The following is a 24,395-nucleotide window of genomic DNA, read 5'->3' as shown; positions in this document are numbered from 1 at the left end:
TTAAATAAAAAATGATGGGCTAAATATAAAAATGCCACTCACCGTTTTGCCTTGCAAGCTCTGGGGAGTAATAGGCTGTACACTCAGACCTGCTGGCATCGACCTTCTGTCAGGCACAAAGACATGCTGCTTTGGGGAAAAAACAAAACCGTGCACATATAATTCGGGGTGCCTGTCAAAGCTTTTCAAACCAAAGGTTAAATGTTGAGTTTAAAGTATGATTTTCCAAGTCAACTTAGGGTTTATGAAAGGTGTCTAAAGTGAAGGTTCTGGTTAATAACGTGCCAGCAGAAATACACTAAATCACCACACGTTCAGCTTGAACCTTGCAAATGTCAAAATGCCCTCGAAGGTCCAAAAAGCCCCAACTCCAACTAATAAGGTATTCCATTCACTAAAGTTTGTACCATTAAGTGCTCCTAATTAACTGCTTTTTAAAAAGCCACTGAGTGCTCTCCTAAAAGCCACTGCTATGTCCAGAAACTAAAGTAGGACACGTTTATACACATTCATGCACTGAATAAACGACACGTTTTGTCCTAATTCTTGGCAAAGCTGCTTTTTTAGAAACAGACACATACACAGCTCCTTCCCATCATATGTTCTTAAGACTTTTCCTGTGATTTCAGAACAATATACAATGCAATGCACCCATTAAGTGTGAAGCTGGGGGTTGAAAAATGTTGCACAAGGGAAAAGTCTTAAGGGAAACTTCTCAAATAGCAGTACTTTCAAAAAGGCTAAAGATGTTCAAGCACAAAATAAATACACTCCATATATGCAAAGAATGGAAAATGCACATAATATCAGATCCTTGTCCTATTTGTACACATGGAAGAAATGAATGGGAGAAGATAAGAAAATGTTACAACATTTGGGGCTTTTTAGTTTAGGAAAAAAGGTGAGCCAGGAGGGGCATGATAGACAAAATTATGCATGGTATGGAAAGTTTTTCTCCTTTTCTCATAATACAAGTGCCTAAGGCCATCCAATGAAACTGAATGTTGGAGGGCTCGGGCCAAATAAAAGAAAATACTTCTTCATGCTGTGCATAGTTAAACTATGGAATCTGCCACCACAAGAGGCAGCAATGGCCATAGCCTTGGATAGCTTTAGAAGAGAATTAGACAAATTCATGTAGGAAAAGGCTATCAACGAATAGTAGCCACAATGCCCATGTTGCCTCCCTTTCACTGTTCAAAGCAGTATGACCCTGAATACCAGTTTCTGGGAATCACAAGTGGGAGAGCATTGCTGCACTTAGGTCCTACTTGCGGGTTCAGCATAGGCTTTTGGTTGGCCCCTGTGAGAATAGGAAGCTGGATTAGAAGGGCCTTTGGCCTGATCCAGCAGGGCTCTTCTTATGTTCTTATGCTATTGGATAAGTGGTTGAATGGGTGGGACCTACACAACAGATGTGGAGTTCGTTATTTTATTTGTTTGTTGTGCATCTATATAGTGCACATAAAACGTTGTCCTCTGGACAGTGTACGGGCCCATTAAAAAAAACCTTAAGATGGTCCCATCACTGAAAAGGCCTTCTCCCTAGTGACTGCCTGCCCTGCTTCATTGGATGGGCCAATGTGAGAAAGGGCCTCAAATGAAGATCTCAAGCAAGGACTTCTCAAGGGTCAGAGATCTGTCACAGACATGCTAACTGCTCAGGTGAGGTGGGAGGCTTAGCTGGGTCCTTTCGAACAAGCAGCTGTTTATTTGGGAACATCCCGTGCCATTTTTCTAGAAAAAGAGGTGCCAAAACTCACAGTGAACTCACTTGTTCTCTTATAATGGCAATGGCGCCCACCTGAGAGGTGCTAGAACTGAGTTCTGCCTGGGAAAAAAAAGCCCTGGGAACATCTCATGTCAGAGGAAGCACTGGCATATGAAACGGAAATACTTTATCTTTCAACCCACCCTTAAGATGTTCTACTCCCATTAACTCCTAGTGCAATTTTCTCAATTATATGCTAGTTCTGTCTATCACAGAGAGAGCTAGCATATAAATCAAAGCTAACTGTATGTTCTTAACCTGAAGCTTTATATTTGGTATTTCTTCTGTGAGCCACACAATATCAATACATGATGGAAAGACTATAGTTCCAAGTTATACATTTTATAGCACATAGTAACTGAAGTAAAACAATAAAAACATCTCACCTTCGTATGATGTGCCCTATGCCTGCGGTCAATTGTTACATCACCTCTTTGCACTGGTGAGGACACTTCTGATCTGTAGTTCCTCTGAGGTGAGTATCCTTGGAAACCTGCTATCGAACCATGGGAAGGTGATGTGGGAATCAAATGCATTGTTTGATCAGATATATTAATCATGGTTTTGGGACTACTTAAAGTACCGTGTCTAGTAAGTGTTGTTTGCTTATTGTAAAACTGCCGCTGTTGCCACTCGTAGAGTTGCCACATGGTGTCATCTCGCATAGATCTTCTTTTGTCTTCAGTTGGCAGTGATCCAAGGGACTTGTCATAAATAGAGGGTGTCACACTGCAGAGGCTGTCTGGCCTGGTTTTGGTATTTCTTGGTAGAGTTCGATAACCTTCTGGATATCGAGGTACAATTTGGGGTCGATGGCTTGGCATGTTTCTTGGCAATGTCTGATATGAAATTATGCTGAAACAAGAATCCTCCTTCAGTAACTCAAAATGTAAGTAGGCACAGGAATAAACAACATTTAATTTTCTTCTTCTCTAGTCTACAGTATCTCGAGGGTAACAAAAATTATTGTAACCCCTCTTCTTTTTTTTGCTAAGGCTACATCTGTTGTGGCTGAGCAGTCAAACTCACAACATGTCACTTGTAATAGACTTTTTTTTAAGTTGGGTTTATCTGTATCCAAGGAGAACCATCTATGCACTCATCCCTGAAAGAGGTAGCTGAGATTCCCCTGGTGCCACAGAGGAGATCGCCCACACAGCAGTGGCAATAAGATGGGAAAACCCTATGAGCTCCTTGGAGGAAAGTTGGGTTACTGGCAGCCAAAATACACAATTTCCCATATGTATGGTGAAAAGGAGTATTCACATTGTTGGGGACTCTGCAAATCCCATAGCTACTGATCTAGGGGCCATGATCAGTCCCATTTCCCTACTGCTTAGATGGAAACTAATGCTGCAGCAGCCATGCTTCCTCATGGTGTATGCATATGTGTTTAAGGGAAAATGATTGTTCTGGCAGCCACAACAACAAGAAGAGGGAAGAAAAACGTGCAGAAATGCAGAGGCCTTATCTACCTGTAGTCAATCTATGGAGGTTGCACAGCCATAAAAATGAGTCTTCTCCAGTTAAACATATGCAATGTCTGGCTTTGCTAATCTCTCCTAAGGTTTACCAGCTTCCTTCTATCTCCTTTCCCTTTTATACTATGGGATACATTGCACATCTCTTAGTTTCAAGGACTATTTTTCTTTCTTTCCCGGTAATAACCATGAAATCCTCCTTCAGAATTATGGTGTGGTGAACTAGTTTTATGGAACAGTTGGCCATCTGCGGCCAATACATGACCTGTTCAATTAATTATATATTTTCAAATTGGCCAAAAGCTCCAGTCCATTTGATTCATTTCTCCCTTACTATAGCTTCATGTGAAGGCAGTGCACTGGGTATGCTTGCAGGTAAGTGGGCGGGGGGGGGGATAAAAAAAGCTGAGGGTGACTAAGACTATTTTTGTGTGTGGGAGGAGTAAAACAAATTTTTGTGCTCGTTAGCAGCTTAGAGGGTTTCATCTTCTTTCATTCTAAGTCTTACACCTTGCTCCTGTTGGCGGATCTTGGGGTTCTAGTAAAATACAAAGTAGATTCCACAAGGCTGAACACTGCCTTCCGCTGCTGTACAGCCCCAGGCATTTAAAAAAACCAAGTGCTTTTAAGGGAATTTTGAACATTGAAAGCTGAATTGAGGCTATGCAGAGGCAGGATAAAGACAGTTGCAATATTGGTATTATTTCTTAAAAAGGGTTGCATTATCTGCAACTTGCCTTGAGGCAACTGCTAATCACCATCGGCAACCAAGTGAGAGTGACAATTTGCTGGCTTAGATAGGAGAGGGAGTAAAAAAGAGGTTCCCTCTATCTCATTTCTACTATTTGTATTATATTTGTGCTTCTGAACTTGACTTCCTTTCATTACATTGCTCTAAGTACTGTGCTTTAAAGGTTTAATATCCCCGCAGTATGTTCAAAGAGAATGGAATTTATTTATTCCAAAGCAGTAAATAATGACATAAACCCCGGCATCTCTCTTTTACAAATTAACTTTAAACAAAGCCATCGTTTCTAAGTATATGACCTGTGTTAACAACTTCATCCATATTTAACTAACAATATGTTCTCCATGATCAAGAGGATTTGGCTCCTGCCAGTTAATAATGTTTTATGAATAGCTTCTGCTGTTATAAAACTCCTACAATGGAATGAGTTTGTTTGGGACTATAGCCAATGTAATAATACCACGACAAAACCTTTAAAAAGAATTCAAATTGGGATAGATTCATAGTTCTTATGCCTGTTTACATTGAAAACAAAACCATTTAATGCAAACATGTGATGAAATGTAAAATATTCCACTCCTACCCCTTCTTTCTGGGAATACTCGATTCATTCTATTATATACCTTGAGTGGTACACATTTAGCACTGTGTCCCAGAATGAACATAATGTTTCTGATCACATAATCATGGTTTGGAGAATGGGACTGTGCTGTGCACTTGTGCTTTTCCTCCTTCCCCCTCACACATTAATTTACTTTTTCAAAGTAAACCATAGTGCAGAGTTATGCCTTTTATTAATAGATCTTAATTTTCCATGTATGGGTTGTGTCCCACCCCCGCCAAAAAAATGTCATTATCAAATTTTGTTTATATGCATGCATACCCTTCCTTAAGATATATATACTTTTCCACGTGTAACACATAAATTAAAACCCCACTGAAACTGGGAGGAAAACTTAACATGGTTACGGCTAGAGGAGGAAGCTGGGAGGTACGATAAAAATGTACAATGGGTTGAGAAATACATTCTAAGAATCGCAGGGCACCTCTGTGCAGACTTAGTTTAATAAAAAAAATTAAATATTTGAGTGACTATTGGACCCAGGATAAAGGATACTCATCAACATTAAGCCAACTAAGTTCCGAAGTGAGGACGTCAAAATAAAGCCAAATTGAGTAATATCCCAAGAAAACAACCAATATAACTCAAACTGTTGTCTTCTCCTCAAGTGCAACTGTAACTGAAGTTTGAAATCTCAAACACTTCTTAGCGCCTTTCATTAACTCATGAAAGTGATATTTCAAGTACAAGTTACATTTAAAGAAGTGGGGACTGGCAATGTTTTGCTTGACCTATCATGTGACTGCTCTTCCCAAAGCAAACTATGGAACCAGAGTCTTCACTCACGTTGGGAGCTGGGAGTTAGAGAAGAAGGTGGGATACTGTGGTGCCACTTCTAGATACTTAAGAGTAATGCTGGAGTGCAATATTTTACATTTAAAAAACTGAGCAATGATGACTAGGCACTGCTGTTCAGATTCCTGCCAAGGGTTTGCTCTCACGCAGAACCACAATTTCACATCCTAACACTACTTAGTACTTAGTGGTGTCAATCATTTAGTCACAGCATTAAAACACTCTAAACAAGTATTGGAAATGCTCTGTTGGTATCATAAATTTTCAACTTTTAACACATCCACAGTATAAAAAGGCACATGCCTGCTTTGAACATTGTGATCGGCCAAGCCATGACTTCACACACATGTGCATATTCTGGGGAATGAGTCTGCATCTGTTTTGCTCATCCATGGTCGTTTTGCTGGTGCATCAAACTGAGCCTAATTGAGTTTGTGGTTTAGGCTTCCCGTACAAACAATAAACTGTAAACCATGAAATGAACCTTGGTTACAGTTCATACTTAATCCAGACAGAAGTAAGCCACAAGTCTCGGTTTTGATGACACCCTAAAACAAACTATGGCCTAGATCAGTGTAGTTGAGGAACGAAGAAGCTGCAATCTTCCTTTCGGTAGTCTGCACATTTGTGCATAGACTTCACTCAGTTTAGCATGATGTGTAAGCCAAGCCACTGCTTGTAATTTGAAAGAGACCTAATGATTGCATTTCGATGTTCATATATTGGCTTAATTAACAGAGATATGAAAAAAAAAACCTTCTACACCAACATACCATCACATTACTCCTCTCTTCACAGAAGCTGGGAAATGAGCCAAGAATGATGGTTTTTGGCTTCTGAACAAGCGAGGATATGAAACCATATAAGATGGTTTCTGAACTCTGGCTTATTTGGAACCCACTAACCATATTTCAGCTATAGCATGAAATTACAGATAACTGATTGCTCCCTGACTTGCTTTCTCACTCACACAAAGCGGGGGGGGGGGGGGACCCTTCTTTGTGTGAGGGAATTAGATTTATTCATACATTGGTTTATTAAACTTAGTTGATCAACAGTATTTTCTGTTACAAAAATATAAGAAAAAAGGCTATTCAACATTTTAATCATTGCCTTGCTGAACTGAGAAAGGAGTGAGAAAGTTTGCAACAGAGCTATGCAACTTAAAACAGTTTTTTTTAAAAAAACCCCTGTTGTAACCCATCCTGGGACCTGCTGGTGAACAGCAGGTAATAAATTTAATGTTGATGATAGTGATGATAATAACAATAATAATAAGCTCATCATAGAAATGCATGATTTTCATGGAAGAAGTCCAACTCCCAGCATCATCAGCAAATTTGTGAAAGACTTCTGAGACTATGAAGAGCTACCGGTACTAACCAAGCTACTGATATTAAGATGAGATACAAGAGGGTTTAATAGTTGCAACAGGGAAAGTCTTCTGATGACTGGTTCCACTTTTGCTTCTTAATGAAAGAAATAAATCTAGAATGAAAAGCGGGACAGAGCAGTAGATAAATGGGGAATAGACCAGGTATATCCAAAGTGGTGCTCTCCGGATAGTCTATAACTCCTATCAGCCGCAATCAGAATGGGCCAATAATCAGGGATGATGGAAGCTTTAGTCCAGTAACAACTGGAAGGCACCTTGTTGTCTGCGCTTGGAACAGCCGTCCTGGGAAAGATGCCCAACTTTTTACATGATTGTTAAAAGAAGTCTATAGGTCTTTAGGACAGAGTACAATATAAATCAAAATATATTTAAGTTCTAGATAGGCCTTGAGATGCTGTTTGAAATCCTATATTTTAGCAACAGAGGTAATATAGGATCGTTTCAGGAATCCTTTGGCGCTTCAGTTAAGATTTTACTGTAGCACTAAACAGGGTCACAGTATACATTGAGACTAAGAAGTCAGGATTGGCAAATAATTCTGAAATTACTTACCCTCTTGTTTCTTCATCTTGCCCCTTTCCTCTCTGTATTTTAATCCATTGTTCCAGCTGAAGCATTGAATTAGTTCTCTGTATAACACGTTCAGATTCTATGTGTGAGTGAATGGTGTTGTGATGGAGTCCATCTCCAGAGTCTCCTAGAATAAGGTTGACAGCTTTCTCTGACCCATTTAAATGAATTGGCCTGTAGTGTCCTGGTGGAACTGTGTTTGCTGGCAAAGTCCCATACTCTGACCCCAAAGGATTCAGTTTTACGCTGTTGATTTTTGTTAAAGGTCTATCACGCCCAACTTTTTGAAATCCGTATTTTTCTGCTTCTAAGGCCTTTTTGTCTTCCATTTTGCTCACTTCTTTGTTCCGCTGATTATTCTGTGCCTCTGGCTTAATTAGCACTCTGTGGTTTGCAATATTATTCACTTCACGAGGTGGTGTGTTTTCAGCAGTCATCTTGTCTGCTCTAAAAAAGAAAGAAATACACACTGGAGAACAACATCACTAGAAATATGCCGAAACAGGTACACTTGGGCGTGTTTAGTAAGCAGCGTGCAATTTCTTCAGTCTTAGAATCAAAGAATCATAGAGTTGGAAGGGATTCTGAGGGTCATCTAATCCAAACTCTTGCAACTCATGCAGCACTTACAAGCTAGGCAGCCATATCGGGTACAAGATTACAGACCTCAACAAAAGTATTGAACTTTGAACCCACACTGATATATTTGCATCCAAACAGAAAAGCTACTAAGGCATGGTATAAGCTCCCTGCTTGAGTTCTCTCTGAACAAAGGAAAGAAGTGAAGAGAACAAGGGATGATCCTGAACAATCCTTTGGCCTAAGCATGATGAGAGATCAGGACTGTGTCTACCTCTGCTACCCATCACTGAGCTACTTGCTGGATGTCCAGACATGAGCATCAACTCCCCATGTCTACAGCCTCCTTCACAGGTTACTTGCATGAAGGGGCAATGTTCATAGAGAGAGGCATGGGAATCCACCATTGGCCCTATCCCAATAATGAGCAGCCTGTCCCAGCCTTGCCCTTGATGTCCATGCATTAGGCACAAACATTTTCAACAGAAAAGCCTACATGAATAAATCTCTATGTGTATGACCAGGACTCCAACTCCCATGCATATAGACATCTATGTCAGGGGTGGGGCAAACAGCACACTCCCGTTGCCCCGAGCATTTCTAAATATTGTGTGAGAGGAGCTTATATGCAATATACATGCAACACACAATCTCACACTGCGCAATCATCACATAAAATGATATTATATACCTTGGATTTTGACAAAATGAATCCAGAAGGGCTCCTATATTTAGCATATGGGGTAGGGCATGCCAGTGTTTAATATTTATTTATTACATTTGTATGCTGTACAATAGATCAAGGATTCTATCCAATGCTGGATATCACCAGAACTGATAGCACTGACATGACTTCCCATTCCCCTTTCCCCATGCATCCCCAATATCTGATCTGGCGAGTCCCGCAACACCCTGGAGAAGATTTTCAGGGTGTGTAGGGGTGGTATGCTAAGTTCTGTTGCAGACATGGAAGTCTCTTGTATGAACAGAATTGTAGCATTGGATGAAACCCTAGAAAGCAACACCAAAGATCAAGAACAGAAATCTCAGCAACAGACTGAACACAGCAGAGATAAAGAAATTGGTGATATCCCATGCTAGTGATAATTCAATCCAAATAACTTTATTTTACTAGCCATTGGCCATGACAAATCTGAATCAAAAATAAATACAAGCAAAAGGGGTGTTGCGCCACAAATAATGGTCTTTATTTAGATCTCTGTGTCTCCCTTACAGTTCACTGCTATATTGTCCAGGGTCTTCTTTCTGGGGAGAGACATCTTATCTGTGCGGACAGTAGGGTAAGAAACCGCTTCCCAAGTCCAACGTATAATGGGCAATATAGTAAATAGTGCAAGATGTCTTCCACTTGTGGTTGCCCACATATACAAAGTCTGTCTTCGTATGGTACCCTGTTATATCATCCATCAAAGATGGCAGAGGGCATAGCTTGAAAATGCAGCTCAGTAAAAGCAAATCTACTGTGAGGCTGGCTGGAGATTGGACAGGTAACTGGGTCTAAAATGGACAGTTTTTAGAAGGGGGATAGTCATAATTCAGAACAGACTCATTGACATCAGTGGTCTTAAGCCTACTGATTTCTATGGGCCTACTCGATCACTTATGTTGGACATCACTCACTGTCTTAGAGATGCAGCACTAGAAGAAACTACTACTACTTAAATTCTGCATTTGATATAACTGTTAACACAGGGAACAGCCCCAACCGCAGTATTCAATCTGATAGCTATGAAAGGGGATAAAAATGTGAAGGCAAAATTTTCAGACTTCAAAGTGTTGGGAAAGTACACTTTGACTTCTTTTTAGCAGTTAAAGCCTCTCAAATCCTCATTAATTTCAAGCCATCTTTTGTGATGGAGCAATATACAGAGCTGTCTAGCTCCTGGACCTCCTGTGCTAGACATTCAATAGATAAAGGGAAATATTATTCTATTTTAAATTTTACATGGTCACTGACATCATCAATTTGCTTCATTTGGCAAGTTTCATGTCAGTTATTATTCATCTTTGGGAAAACACTTGTGGCTTCTATAATTACAGTGGGGAAAATATCTGCTGACTTGAACTGTGGTGTAAAATAATTGTATTTATCAGAAACAGTAACAGCTGCACTGTTAGCATATTTACCCTGAATTTACCCATTCAGATGTTGGCAGATCTACCGCTCTTATTAAATTTTAGAGGCTTGCTTTCACCACCATCCCACTTTCTCTTTCATTCTCATCTTCCAACTAGTCTACTGCATTTAAGTAGGCCTATCCTATCGCCCGTCCCAGTCCCACAACCTGCTGAGTTCTCCCTCTCTCCCACCAATCTATTTTACTCACATACATTGTGTCAGCTGGCTCCTCCTTTCTGCTTAAAATTTCAATCTTCTTGTTCCTACTTTTGAAATACCTTCCTCATAAAAAATCCTGCATTCAGCTGCTGATTTTAACTCATTTACATTTTGGCCATGTTCTTACCTTCCAAGTCTGTTCTGTCTGTTCTTTGTATCTTATTTCACTTTCACTCCTTCCCCTTGAGATATAGGACACTGCCCTATTTCTGGTTCTCCTGTTATAACTGCCAATTGTTGTCCTGTCCCTTTTCATCTTTCCCAATCTCTGTAGGAATCCATCAGAGCTCTCAACAATTTTCATATCTGCTAAAGTTTCAGCTACCATCTTCAAGTGGATTACTTTTTTTCTAAACTAATCTCTCACCTTGCCCAATCCCACTGAACTGTCAAATCAACTGTTCTTCCTAAATGCCTCACTGACATTTCAAAAAATAATATGGGTATGAAGACAAGTATCTTTATGCTCCAACTCTCTCCTCCCCTGCTACCACTGTTATCATTTCCACTTCTTATTCATTGACACTGGTGTGTGTGTGTGTGTGTGTGTGTGTGTGTGTGTGTGTGTGTGTGTCAGTGTCATCTTTACCTGTCACCAGATACATTCTCCCACTTCATTACTGGCCAAGGTCCATCTCTAATGAATTTTTTCAAATGTCCTGCCTTCAATTAACCCTTTTCACACGGACTCATTCATCTATTGAGAAATCCTGGTGGTAAGGATTTGGTGGTGATTTTAACCCAGGGGTCATCAACTTTTTCAGCAGGGGGCCAGTCCACTGTCTCTCAGACCTTGTGGGGGGCCGGACTGTATTTTTTTTATAAAAAAAAAGAATGAATTCCTATGCCCCACAAATAATCCAGAGATGCATTTTAAATAAAAGGACACATTCTACTCATGTAAAAACATGCTGATTCCCGGACCGGGCCGGATTTAGAAGGCGATTGGGCCGTATCCGGCCCCCAGGCCTTAGTTTGGGAACCCCTATTTTAACCTAATTAGCACTACTCTCTCTACCCCACCCCCCTTCTCAGTATCGCCTATTCTAGCAAGCCTGTCTGCTGATATGTCTGCTTAATGGCTTTAGCAACTCCTGCCTTCCCCAAATATTTGGGGAACATTATCATTCATCTAGCCTCACCAAGAAGCACCATGGATCCTGACTACATGGAATCTCTCTCCCACCTTACTCCCATTTGAAATGCTAACCTTACTGCAGTGCAACACTTTTCTCACCATCAATACAACTTCATTCATGCTTTTCTAACTGGCTTTTTTCAAGCTTTTTCTTTTACAGCCTGAGGAGTCTTATTGGTCCACATTACAGGGGAGGGCGGGGTTAATGCCCACTACCAATACTATGGTTATTTTAGAGTAGGTAGGGAGGACTTGAGTTTCCAAACAAATTAAATTCTCTTCCCCTAAACTTTCCAATACCTAGGTGATGATTTGTTTATACAGTGCTATATCATAAAAATATCAAAACAATGTACAACAGTATCTATATATAATAAAAACTCACAGATATTAAAAATCAAAGATCATGATTTGCTTTAAGCTGTCAGGTAACCAATGGTAACCAGAATTCTATTCCATTTTGAAGCACTTTGAAATAATCCCCACCCCAAAAGGATTCATGGAACAAGCCCCTGTTTGGGGACCCTGATTTTATCTCATCTTAAAGTCATCTATCTAAGCAATCCTAGACATTTACAGTTTTATACAGAATTCAAATTACCATTTCTTTTATACATCATATGGGCTTGATTCCTTTTAAAGCAACTCTTTTAAAATCACAATGCCGTCCTTTGTTCTTCATCTATCTGCCTACTCATGCCTAAAACATTGATATCATTCTTTCTCCATGAATGAGACTTTGGTCACAACCACAACTTTCCTGCAACTACCGGTACAAATTACAGGAGGGGATCAGTAATGGAAAACAAGCTCTCAGTCATGGAAGGCTGTCTGCTCGTAGCCTTTTCATTGAGAAACCCCCGTTTCACCAGAAAAGGATTTCAAAACTATAGGTCTAAATTCTAGATTATTGCAGCCTTTTCCTTGTGGGACATTCCCCCCCTGTCATCATCTTTTCCTTAAACTGAATTTCAAAAGACATCTGCTAAAATCATGTAATTTTTGCTGTTATGCTCATGTCATTCTGGTGTTTCCTTCAAAGCCTGAAGTCCTAGCATGCATTACACTCCACCTTTCCTCCACTGACTGTATCACTACCCATGTCCCTTTATTCTTTATTCCATTCTTAATAGTTCTTTGATAGTTTACTTGCATATGATGCCAAAATTGCCAAAAATTATAGGCAATGAATATGGGGTATCATTTATTGATATTTCAGCACAACATTGAAAGTTGTTGTAGGAAAGCATAATTTAACTGATAAAGGAAAAGCAACAGTGTTTTGGAAAATGCCAGGGCATTCTTACGAGTGACCTAAATTAGGGAAATAATCAAAGATGTAACCACATGGGAGCTTGTTTCATTGTTTGAGTGACAAGTTTAAATGGGCTTTTGCTTATTTAAAACAGTTAGGATTAATTATTCTCAATAGACCCCTCAGGACATTATTAAACCTGAGTCTACTTATAACAGAATAACTCCACCAGACCTCGCTCCGTGAGACTACTTACAGTTAAGTCTCTAAGGCCAAATAGCTTCAATAACATGTGTATTATACATATTCATTACTACTGAGCAGAGATCTAGAAAATATATTATATTGCTAAAGGAACACAGAAAGATAAGAATAAGAGGAGAACCTTGCTAGTTCAGGCTAAAGGCCTTCTTCTAGAGCAGCGTTTCTCAACCGCTGTTCCGCGGCACACTAGTGTGCCGCGAGACGCTGGCTGGTGTGCCGCGACGTGCGGCGATGAGAAGGGCGATTTGCATTGTCACGTGCCTGGCGGCCGCCAATAGGCAACACTCACCCGCCGGAAAGCAATATTTCTCCTCCTCTTTCCCAAAGCTCAGTGCAAACGAGCCTGGTGGCCGCCAATACACAACACTGACCCACCAGAAAGCAATATTTGGCAAGTGTTTCTTACAGTCATAATTATAATATAGGGCGGCACAGAGTTCAATTTTTTAACTTTTTTAATGGTGGTGTGCCTCGTGATTTTTTTCACGGAACAAGTGTGCTGTGGCCCAAAAAAGGTTGAGAAACACTGTTCTAGAGCCCAGCATTCTATCCTCACAATGGACAACCAGATGCCCCTGGGAAGCCCACAAGCAACAACACTTTCTGTACACAGCAACTGGTATTCAGAAGAATACTGCCAATGGCAGTGGAGGCAGAACATACTAGCCATTGTGGCTAGTAGTCACTGGCAACCTTGTCCTCCAAGAATCTGTCTAATCCCCCTTAAAACTGTCCCAAGTTGGTGGCCATCACTACATCTTGGAGGGGCAAATTCCATGTGCTGTGTGAAGTACTTTCTTTTATTCGTCCTGAATCTTCTAACATGCAGCTTCACTGGATGTCCCCAAGTTTTACTATTATGAGTGAGAGAGAAAACTTTCCACTTTCTCCAGACAGAATCAGAAAAGGCAAGAGGTCATACATGACTCATTTCATATGAAATGTTGTTTCACCAGCAAATGTTCAGGCTGTTATTTTTTTGGCATGAAAAAAGGGAATTTTTTAAAAAGGCAAGTTGCAGCTTCTCTCCTCTCCAAGCACCATCTTCAGCTATGACTCATTCAAGAGGGCTCCAAATTAGTGTAGTCAGCAGAATGTAACCCAATTTTCAGTATGCTCTAATTCTAACATGGGAAGAACTACCTATTTCAACTATTAAAAATGCAGGACAGCCTACAACTTACGTGAAGGTTATGCTTCGGGTATCAAGCCAAAAGCCAAAATAACAAAAAGTCAAAACACATTGGGTTCAATGGCAGGTGGAATTGCTTAAGTCATTTTCTCCAGAACTATTAACTTTTTTTAATTTATTGTTTGAGTTTTTTGAATGGGGTAGGTTAAAGGTTTCAACAATCTGGTCCAGCACACTTCTAATTCCACTGGCTCTTGTCCTCAAACCATCAGCCCACAGAAACCTTTATATTTATAATTAAAAGTCTTGTTTTTACAAGCTAAAATCACGCTAGCAATGCAAGGGATGAGGTTTAATGTACAGTACTACAATAGTCGTGGGAAAGTTACCCCATCATTAACTCTGTATCAGTTTATTGTAAAGAGTTAATGCTACATAAAATCATTCTATAATATAGTACTATGGGTCATTCAAATCAGCTTATCACCTCTTACAATTCATCACCTCATTATTGACACAATGGAGTCAAACTCTAACTATGTAAGGCTCAAATTGTGCTGCTCAGTTGGATGTATACTTGTCTGCTTCCCCAGCTCCAGTAAATACTTTTGAACAAGTGCTGCCTCCTCATACAAGTCTCATGAAAACCCCTGGACCTTGATCGAGATGGAGGGAAAAGCCCATTCTTCCAAGTATGGGTTGCTAGGAAGTTTTTAAAAGCTGGAGGAGATATAGTAGTAATACACCCCTAAACATGACCTTGAAGGTTCACATAGGGGAGTCATCTTTTAACTGAAAAATGTATTTCTAAAAAGTTTATGCCTGACAAAACAATTAAGTATCTATCAGAATAAGCATGACTCATTTATCGAGATGTAGCTACACAAGACAGAAGGATAAAAGCCTGGTAGTATAAACTAACACAGATGCTACAGCACTGTCAACCTGTGTTACCTTTTCACAGGCTCTGTCTGTACAAGAGCTGCATCTATCATGGCTTTCATCCATAACTCCATTTCCTTCCCTGTATCTGTGCAGAAATAATAGGTCCTCATGTTTGGATGAGCTGCCTGATTGGAAATGACATGGTCATTGTGGTGGGGGAAGTTACGATAGTCTGTAAGGGAGCGAGAAGAAAACAAATAGAAGAATATTACTGGTTTCCTTAATAAGTAATTCATTGGTTTTAAAATTTATTCAGGCTGCCTCTAGAAACTCATCACACGGTAACTAATACAATGTTATTCAACATCATGCTCATCTTTTGCGGCAATTATACTAGAGGAAAAACATATTAGAATTAAATTTGTAAGCCTTGTTGTTTCACTGTGCACCTGCTGCGCTTCGAAGTGATTTCTACAAATTACTGAATAAAAATTCACTGTTGGCATCTGAGAAGCACAGATTATAGAAATATATTAGCTCAGATACTTGGGAGTCAGGACAAAATAGTAGGTTCTAAATTATGTACTCACCCATTAAAACATGCAGTGCAGTTTAGTGTACTCATCATCAACAGGAGCCCAAAGAAGTTCAAATCCAAGAAACAAAATGTAAAGTTAGGCGAGATTGTTTAACAGAAGAGTAGCTACAATTCATCCAGCATACATTAAATAAAATAAACCTTGTAAAAATGAAATTAGTGTTCAAGGGCACAACTTAAAGCCGCTATTAATTACTCTGGTCTTGTCCAAGTTAGTAAGTAACTAGCTTGCAAATGCTCACAGAACTATAGATTACAAGCAAAATCTTTTAAGCAGCCATTCTACAAAAATAGAGGCACAGTGGGCAAGTAGTAAACTATGCCTAGGAATGTAGATTATACATATAGGGAGAAGATGGCCCATGAGTTTCATTCGCACCTGGTGTCACTTGCTGGCCCAATTGTTCCATGGAGAATGAAAACGCTCCCAGAGAGCAGAGGAAGGAAGATATCAATGAATGGGATGCTAAGGCAGCGAGATAACTGAATTCCATTGAGACACACCAACATGGCAGAGGATATAAGGTTGTCTGCAGACACATACATTTCTCCAGGGAATGAGGGGACTTCTACTATTGTTAAGGTTACAACCATCCAGTTTCAGGTGGATTACAAAGAAATCCAAAAGAAGGTAAAAACAGAGGGTAAACAAATGTTTTCTAAAAGGCTAACACAAGGATGGGAAGAAGTGTGTGCACATATTTAGGGCTTCAAGTGATGGATTTCAATACTGACAAATGACCCAGTACAACTTCTAGATGGTGGAGGTTGCTGATAAGAAGTTGCAAAAATGTGATTATGTGTAGGCATCATCTTGAGACACAAAATGGACTGAACTGCTCATTTCCCACACCATCAAAGAAGAGTACTGTACACCTAAACTAAAGAATCAGGATGTTTGAAACAAAAAGCTGTAAAATATGCAGTCACATTGGAGGAGCCACTAATGTTGATAACACTAAATAGTGAAATTTACTGCCTTTACAATTGATGGGTTTTTTTGTAGCTCTCTAGAGAATAAATTATGATATTGGCGTAGTCTTCAATTTGGGGCAGCTTTTGCCTAACCTGAAATCAACAGTGAATGTGTTCACAATCATGGTTTCTTGATCACCTGCACACCACAGACCAGAGGATACATAATATTCTTACCTTAAAAGCATATTTGCGATTGATGTGATCTTCAGAAGAAAGCATAGATATCTGAAAGCTGGGAAGAAGTATGCTCCCCAATATTCCCTCTTCTTTTTCATCTAGGAATAACATAAAAATGGTTGACTAAGGTAGCAAACTGCTGCTGCTCTGTATTCTAGAACACTGAAACAGACATTTGCACTTAAAACTTTTTCCAGATGCTTAAAATTATTTGTGGAGGAAATTCAGGGCAAATTCAGTGACTCTACCATTTTAGAACAAGCTTCCACATTTCGTAACATGTCTTTAGGGAGCCAAAGACCATGCCTTTGGACCCCAAGGAGCAAAACTAGCCCATGAGAAAACAATGGCTGAGACCTTCCTGGAAGTCCACTTTATGAAGGATGAGGGAGCGAGGCCCAACCCATCATTGTCTATTCCCTCCTCAAGGCAGACCTCTTATAAAATTTGTTGCCAGCAAGGATTCTTGACTGAATGCTGAACACACAGACAGCATTTGTGCAAAGAGAAATAGCCTTCAGGAGCTGGAAGAGCTCATCGATACTGTATCATGTAGCTCAGCCGGTAAAAACTTAACGCAAATCCTTGGCAATCAGCAAGGAATACCACTGCAAGCATCTAATCCTCTGCTATCTCTGCAGTGCCCTCTGCATTTATTCATCCATCCCTCACCCAATGTCAGCAGGGAGCATCTCAGAGTAATAGTCATTGTGAGCTTAGACCGCCCATGGTTCTCTTCTTACAAACCCTGGGTGAAGTATCTCAGCAGACTGGAACAGTGTTATGAATCCCCCCACCACCACCACCACTCATTAACAGAAATACTTCACTAAACAAATATTATGAAGGATTCAATTGTCTCCTGAATAGCTGAATTAAATCTGGATATTACAGTTAATCACTGGAATGGAGAAAAGGGTTTTAATCTTGCTTTTAACTCTACCTCAAAGCACTATGAAGTGTGGAGAGCCTAATGATGCCTCTTCAATAGAGGAGCTGTTTAATACATGAAAGCGAACACACAAATTTGCAGTTCATGTGCCTGCCAATGCCCCCTGTGTGAGTGCAGCAATCACAGTCACACAAGGAATGCCTGGCCCAAAACAAAAGCGATCACGTGATGTACAACAGCAGAATGCTAAGTATTCAAGCCATGTTTCTTACGGCTGTCTTTAATGGCAACATCGAAGGAAAATGACACTATTTTTCCAAAGTGAGCATGCAGCCTGCAAGGCAGGCAAGACTAAAAGGACCATGCTATTAATGCCTAAACATAAATCTTCTGCAATACAGAAAGTACAAGCCATTCTTGACCAAATACACTTTTGGGTGCAAAGTTTGTAATATATGAGGGCATTTCGGTATGCTAGCACACATGACAGAAAAATGTATCTGTACAAGTATTGTATGAAATTCAGCAGCATGAAATTCATAATATCATAAGGTTTGGCCATCTTAACTTTCATCAAAGGCCACAGCAAGTCTTAACATATTTTGATCTAAGTAATATCTAAAAGTACTATATTAATTGCCATGCTCTTAAAGGCATCTATACAAATAGATGCTCTAGATTGTGCTATATTTACTCATGTATAGTCTTATCTTAATTATAGTATTATGGTCATCATTTGAGACTACAGGCAACTCCCAATTTACGTGGGGGGTTACATTCCAAGGGACCACGTGTTTAAGTGAAATTACGTATATTTGAAGCACCACTGAAAAAGCCTGCAAACACCCAGTTCTGCCTCCACCCCCACCCACCCCCTATTCCGCCCCTTTGTGAGATGATTTTAGGTCACTTCCAGGTTCAGCATGGTCACACACATATCCGATGTGTCTAAAATGGTCGCTGCCTGCATGTACAGTCCACCAGATCTATGCAAGACCTATGGAAACCAATCAAATCCATGTAGACACAATGCTTACTACGGTATAAATACTAGTTTCACTAGAGAAAAGAAAGGCAAACCAACCACTACTGACTGGCTCACAGCATCAACCTTGGAACGCAACTGGCAGTGGTGGAACCAAGGCCAGGAATGGTGAAACGAGAGAGCAGAGAAACTGACGGGAGTATATCCAAAATTAAGGAATATCTGTGACAAGAAGCCCAGTGCAGGTGCAATTGTGGCTCCCTGAAAACAATGGTTCCCAAATCAAGATCCAGCTTTGTGGCTTAGTGCCTTCTTCCCAAAGCATAAGTTCTATGTTTTATATACAGCCCCCTCCTGTTGTTGGTATATGACATGGCCTGGCTCTACCCACAGCCAAACAATAAATAGATGGTGACTCCATTCAAAGTGTACTGTAGCAAGAGGCCAGTGATTGCTCTCTATTACCCACACTGAGGCAAGCTTTGAGACTTTTCTCTACTAAGGGGGAAACTCTTTAAAATAATTGGATCCCCTATTCTGGCAGAAAACCTCTCATCAATCTATACCACAGATAAAACTACCTAATTTTGTGTGAATTATGGCCAGATATTATTTCTAACAGATATGTACACAACCACTTTTATACTGAATTTATTTACTGTACCAACATTGTATTATAAATTCCCTTTAGATGAGCTTTTGTCCACAGATTCCTTTGCCTCCTGCATCTATTTTTATTTTCACATAGAAAATGAACAGGAAAAAATAAATAAAAGAAGACTCTTTTATCCTGGGCCTTCAATTAGAATGCTCATTCAATTAGAATGCTCTGTTGTTTGCAACAAAGGTGAAATTGGTCTTTTATCCTCCAGCAAAAGCAATAAAAAGAATGCTGAAAAACAGAGTTTTTACAATACCAGAATAGCAAGCCTCTGCCAGGAATAGAAAAACTGTTTGAAACTTAACATAAATGAAGGCTCTGTGTTTGGAGTGGGTTTGCTTAAAGTGCTGATGCAGAATAGAGTGGAGATCTGCACAGCTCCCTGGCACAGTATGTATGGGATCTGCGGTCCATTCCAACCTAGCATAGTATGTTGTAGTTAAAAGCATGAACTACATGCTAGGAAACCTGTGGTTCAAATCTTAGCTCAACTACAAACTTCCAAAGTGGCCTCAGACAAGTCAGGATCCCTCAAAATCCAATCCTCCATCTATAACATGGAGTTAAGAACACTGGACTAGTTTATTGGATCATTATAAGGATTACTGAGTAAGTGTGATTTGAGCAATTGGGGGAAATGCTATGTAAGTATAAATTTATTTTAAGTTTTATAGGTTGCCTCTCTGTCATTACAAATATAACAAGTCCAATTACACTAAAACTGCACACTACCAAAGTGATGGCAGCAGCTATAAACATATTATGTTATTCTACTGTAGCTAAATCTAAGTAAACGAAACTGAAATAATTGCTAAAAAAAACATTGTATTGAAGGTGTCAGAGGACTAATAAATTTATTATGGCATATACATCTGTGGTCCACAGTCCAACTTATCGGATGCAACATCTGGTGAAGATTGCCTATTCTTCCCCTGTTTAATTGCCTCAATTTCCTCTTTTTCCCCTCCCTTGTTGCTCTCTCCTTAGATAGCAAAAACTCTGGGGTAGGGACTTGTCTTCTCATTATATTATATTAATTCCAAACAATAAACAAGTGCTGCTTTAAAAGTACAAATGAACCCAAGCTTCCACTTTTGATGCTTTAGAACTGTTGCAGAAGAAAATGCACTAGGGAAGATGGAAGAAGGACAAAGCGGATTCAGGTAACAGGAGGAAAAAACAAGGACAGCAACTTGAACCTATCATGTGTTTTAAAGTTTCCCAAGGACCAAGCTGAAGGAAAGCAAGATCAATCAGAGACAATCCCAGCCCAAAATGACAGGACAGAGCATAGTTGCTCTCTGCGCACATTCTGCTTTCAGGGACCCACATTCTCCAAATCAGAAAAGATGGGAGGAAACAAAATTAGAGAACCACACTCTCCCTCCAAACTGTTCTTAGCAACCGAGGGAGGTCCAAATCAGAAACAGAGAACTCTGTGTGAACCTACACAACATTTATCAAATGGTATTATATATCAAGTATAAGCTAAGGTTTTTTTTAAAAAAACTAAACAAAACAAAACTTTGCATTCAAACGTGAATAGGTGAGGGTTAATGTGTCTGATGTGTTCTCATAACCATTACTAATGCTTGCAAATGATTACTAGAACATCTGGTTATCTAACTCCATCTGCTTCAATTGCTTCCCAGAGGATAGGTATATAAATAGCTTTGGTTTATTTATTCATGCAATCTAAGCAGATCAGTTTTTATATTTCTTATCTAGCCTAAAACCAATAATTTAATCAAGTGGAAAATATTAAAGAGAATTAGCAACACAGATAAGTAAAACTTTTGTACTAGGCTATGATTAATATTCTCGATGTGCACAATGGGATATTTCTCAAAAAAGCAAAAATGGTTGCCCTGAACAAAGAAGTTGCATACTTGTGCGAAGAAAGCTAAGCTGATTTTTCTTCTAAGTAGGAAAACCCACCAACAATCTGGCCACCTACCTAATTATAGTACATTTTTAGCTCAACCAAAGTCTCCATGTCTAAAATTACAGTATTACAGTTACACCAATTTTGACTCAGCAGTGACTTGGTTTTTTCAACAACCTATAATCTTTCTTTTTTTAAAGAAAAAAACCACACAATGATTCTGAATTCATTAAGTTGTTACTGCATGAGAAATTTGGTACTTAAAATTACCCTGATAAACCTAAATGTATAATGGCCATTTTGCAGAGGGGTTAACTCAATCTCAAATGATTTTTTAAGTTTTACAGATTGCTGTTATGATATTGCAAAATATGATTCCCCCCTCATTTCAATATCATGAATTGCATATTAATTTTCTTGATTTCATCAATGGATGCTCTGTATTTCATCACCCAAACTCAAAAGTTTAATTATTACTGATACTTTCCCCTTACTACTCTCTCACACAATGAACAGCCGATATTCAATTACTGCTGATTTGGCCTTAGTTAAACAACTTCTTCCATCTCAGATTGACAGATTGCCATTTTGACTTGAGTTTGGGCTTGATAGTTGTTTCAAGACACAGATAGACCACAGATACGCAGAGCATAATATCATGATTATGGCGTTTCGCACATCTTAAGTATAAACAATATAGAATATATTTTTACAAGTTTGTAGATCTTGTACTGGGGCAAAGTTGGAGAATTGTAGTGTATTATGCTGACAAAAAGTTAGATAATAAAGGACAAAGTTACTAAGAGCTTGCCCTGGGTTGCTTGTAGTTAACTTTCTTGTTAGAACTGCCTTCTTGCATGGAACCAGTGAATTAAGAGGAATAGGAGGGTTCTCTGGGCATAACAGCCAAGTGTGTGAACTTTACAAAATCCTAATTTTCTAAATTCTTGCAGATGCAAGAATTATTTCGTTAGCAAATGGGTGGAGTAATAGGAAACGACATCAGACATGGCCTCTGGCAGTGCATCAGATCAACAGAACAAAGTTACATTATTCACACTGCAATTCAGAGAGTTCCTTTACACAGTCTTGTCTTATGATGCAGTTATCATCATGTTCTGTGGAGCACATTAAGATGAGGGTTAAATTAGCCCTTTTAAGTTTATTTCAGCAGGACAGTTTCAAAACCTTTATTTTACAAGTTCAACATATGTCATCTTTGGAAGGCCTAGGTTAGCCTCTAAGAATTGGAAACTTACCCCGATAATAAAAGAGGCACAGATCGGACAGAACAAACCATCGCTTCTTCCATAGCTTCATGCCAGTGCTATCCTGTATGAAATCAAACACACAATCCATAAGACTCAACAATCCAAAGGCTTTGATGACATTTAACAGACAATAAAAACATTAAGGAAACTGGCAAAATAAGAGCCAGCATCCCCCTCTTGTGACTCTTGAGGAGGCACCTGGACTTGCTGTGAGCAAAATGCAGGCCCCTTCCTGACACCCTTTTGCTTTGGAGGGGGGTCATGTAATGTGCTACCATTACAAGGTCTTCTTCAGGAGTTATATGGAATATTAATACAGGTGTAAGAAGGAAAGTGCCACTGCTGCCTTGCCCTCCTCACCACAGGAGAATGCAGTGCCTGTCCTAGGTCAAAGGTTTAACCTGAGCTCAAGCTCACCAAGCCTCAGCTCTAAAAGCCAGAGTTCAGCACTGCAACTGTGAAGTTACTGTAGCACTGTTATATCTGTGAGGAAGCCATTAAGGTTCATCACCACAAATAGAACTCCTCATCACATAGTGTCTAAATGTTATTGCCAGGATCAAAGGCAGCATACCTCTGAGGAACAAGTTGCATATGCTTGATAAAAAGTGATTTCTCTCATAAATTGATTTCTCAAAATGTTATTTTTCTTATCTTTAGGATCTTATTTGGAAACATGCACATTGCAAGAGGATGCCTCTGAAAAACAGTTGCTGGAAACAATTGCAGAAATTTGACTTATTGCCCACATGGGCTTTCCAGATGCACCAGTCAACCACTATGTTTGGGATGCTTGGCTAGAGAGACCTTTGTCCTGATCCAGCAGGGCTCTTGTGTCACCACATAGTATTTTTCAGTAGAGGCACATTTATCTGAGAACAGTTGAGCAATGAGATCAAGTACAGTGGGAGCTCGGGTTACAAACGCTTCAGGTTACAAACTCCGCTAACCCAGAAATAGTACCTCAGGTTAAGAACTTTGCTTCAGGATGAGAAGAGAAATTGTGCTCTGGGGGTGCGGCGGCAGCAGGAGGCCCCATTAGCTAAAGTGGTGCTTCATGTTAAGAACAGTTTCAGGTTAAGAATGGACCTCCGGAATGAGTTAAGTTCTTAACCAGAGGTACCACTGTAATATACATGTTTGTATAAACCAACAATGAGTAAGCAGAGAACAACTGTCCATTTCACCCAAGCAATTATAGCCAGTCTCCAGGCGGCTGAAGAAGACTTCACAGGGGGTGAGAGAGGTGGGCATCTCATCACTTACAAATCCTTCCTGGTTGTAAGGAGATGCCAATGAGCAGTAAACTGAGTATCTAGAAACCCAACAGATATAGAATGCTGGAAGCCCCAGCTCTTTCAAAAATGTGCACACTCTTAGTGGTACAAGGAAGAAGCAACTAGTGGTACAGGGAAGAAGCAACCCACAAGCTCCTAATTTTAACTTATGGTCTGTAGATGGATACTTCTGGAACTTCAGGGTGAGAGGCTTTTGCTCAGTGCGGAGCACATCCTTTGCATGTGGAGGTTCACATGTTCTCACTCTAACACCACTACTTAAGGATCTCTACCTGAGATCTTGGGAGAGCTGCTGACAGAACAAGCAGCACTGGGGTAGGTTCCAGCTTCAGCTACTGGAATCTCTAAGGTTCATGTAGGTGGTGATGGGAGATAACTCCGCCAGAGACCCTGGAGAATTGCTGCCACTGAGCGTTGGCAAAACTGGGATAGATGGGCAAACAGCCTGGCCAAATACAGGTGAAACTCAGAAAATCAGAATATTGTCGAAAAGTGCATTTATTTCAGTAATGCAACTTGTTATTTTTCTTTTAATTTTTTACAAATGCTTTCTTTTGGAAATTCCACAGTAATAAAACAAATAGTTACAATAATACAAAAATAAACATCGCTATTACATTTCATTAATTACATTCCATTTATAATTGACCCGCCT

General features: G+C 39.7%; 1 protein-coding gene across 28 annotated transcripts in view; it reads right to left on the bottom strand.

The window, feature by feature from the left end:
- PLEKHA5 (pleckstrin homology domain containing A5) overlaps window positions 1-24,395 on the bottom strand; it is a 175,802-nt gene that overhangs the window by 30,692 nt on the left and 120,715 nt on the right. For 14 of the 28 annotated variants that reach the window (XM_035127637.3, XM_088652439.1, XM_088652432.1 and 11 more), the window contains 6 exons: window positions 22,431-22,503; window positions 16,746-16,846; window positions 15,065-15,180; window positions 7,366-7,830; window positions 2,158-2,626; window positions 43-129 (listed from right to left, as the gene is read on the bottom strand). In XM_035127637.3, the coding sequence (XP_034983528.2) occupies window positions 43-129; window positions 2,158-2,626; window positions 7,366-7,830; window positions 15,065-15,180; window positions 16,746-16,846; window positions 22,431-22,503 (1,311 nt within the window). Of the gene's footprint in view, window positions 1-42; window positions 130-2,157; window positions 2,627-7,365; window positions 7,831-15,064; window positions 15,228-15,585; window positions 16,847-22,430; window positions 22,504-24,395 lie in introns of all 28 variants that reach the window. The other 14 variants (XM_088652431.1, XM_088652440.1, XM_088652433.1 and 11 more) reach the window with 2 other exon arrangements.

This window comes from Zootoca vivipara, chromosome 9, assembly GCF_965207765.1.
Source record: "Zootoca vivipara chromosome 9, rZooViv2.hap1.1, whole genome shotgun sequence".
Lineage (NCBI taxonomy): Eukaryota > Metazoa > Chordata > Lepidosauria > Squamata > Lacertidae > Zootoca > Zootoca vivipara.
The sequence above is the reverse complement of the archived record's forward strand: the minus strand, read 5'-3'. Positions and strand labels throughout refer to the sequence as shown.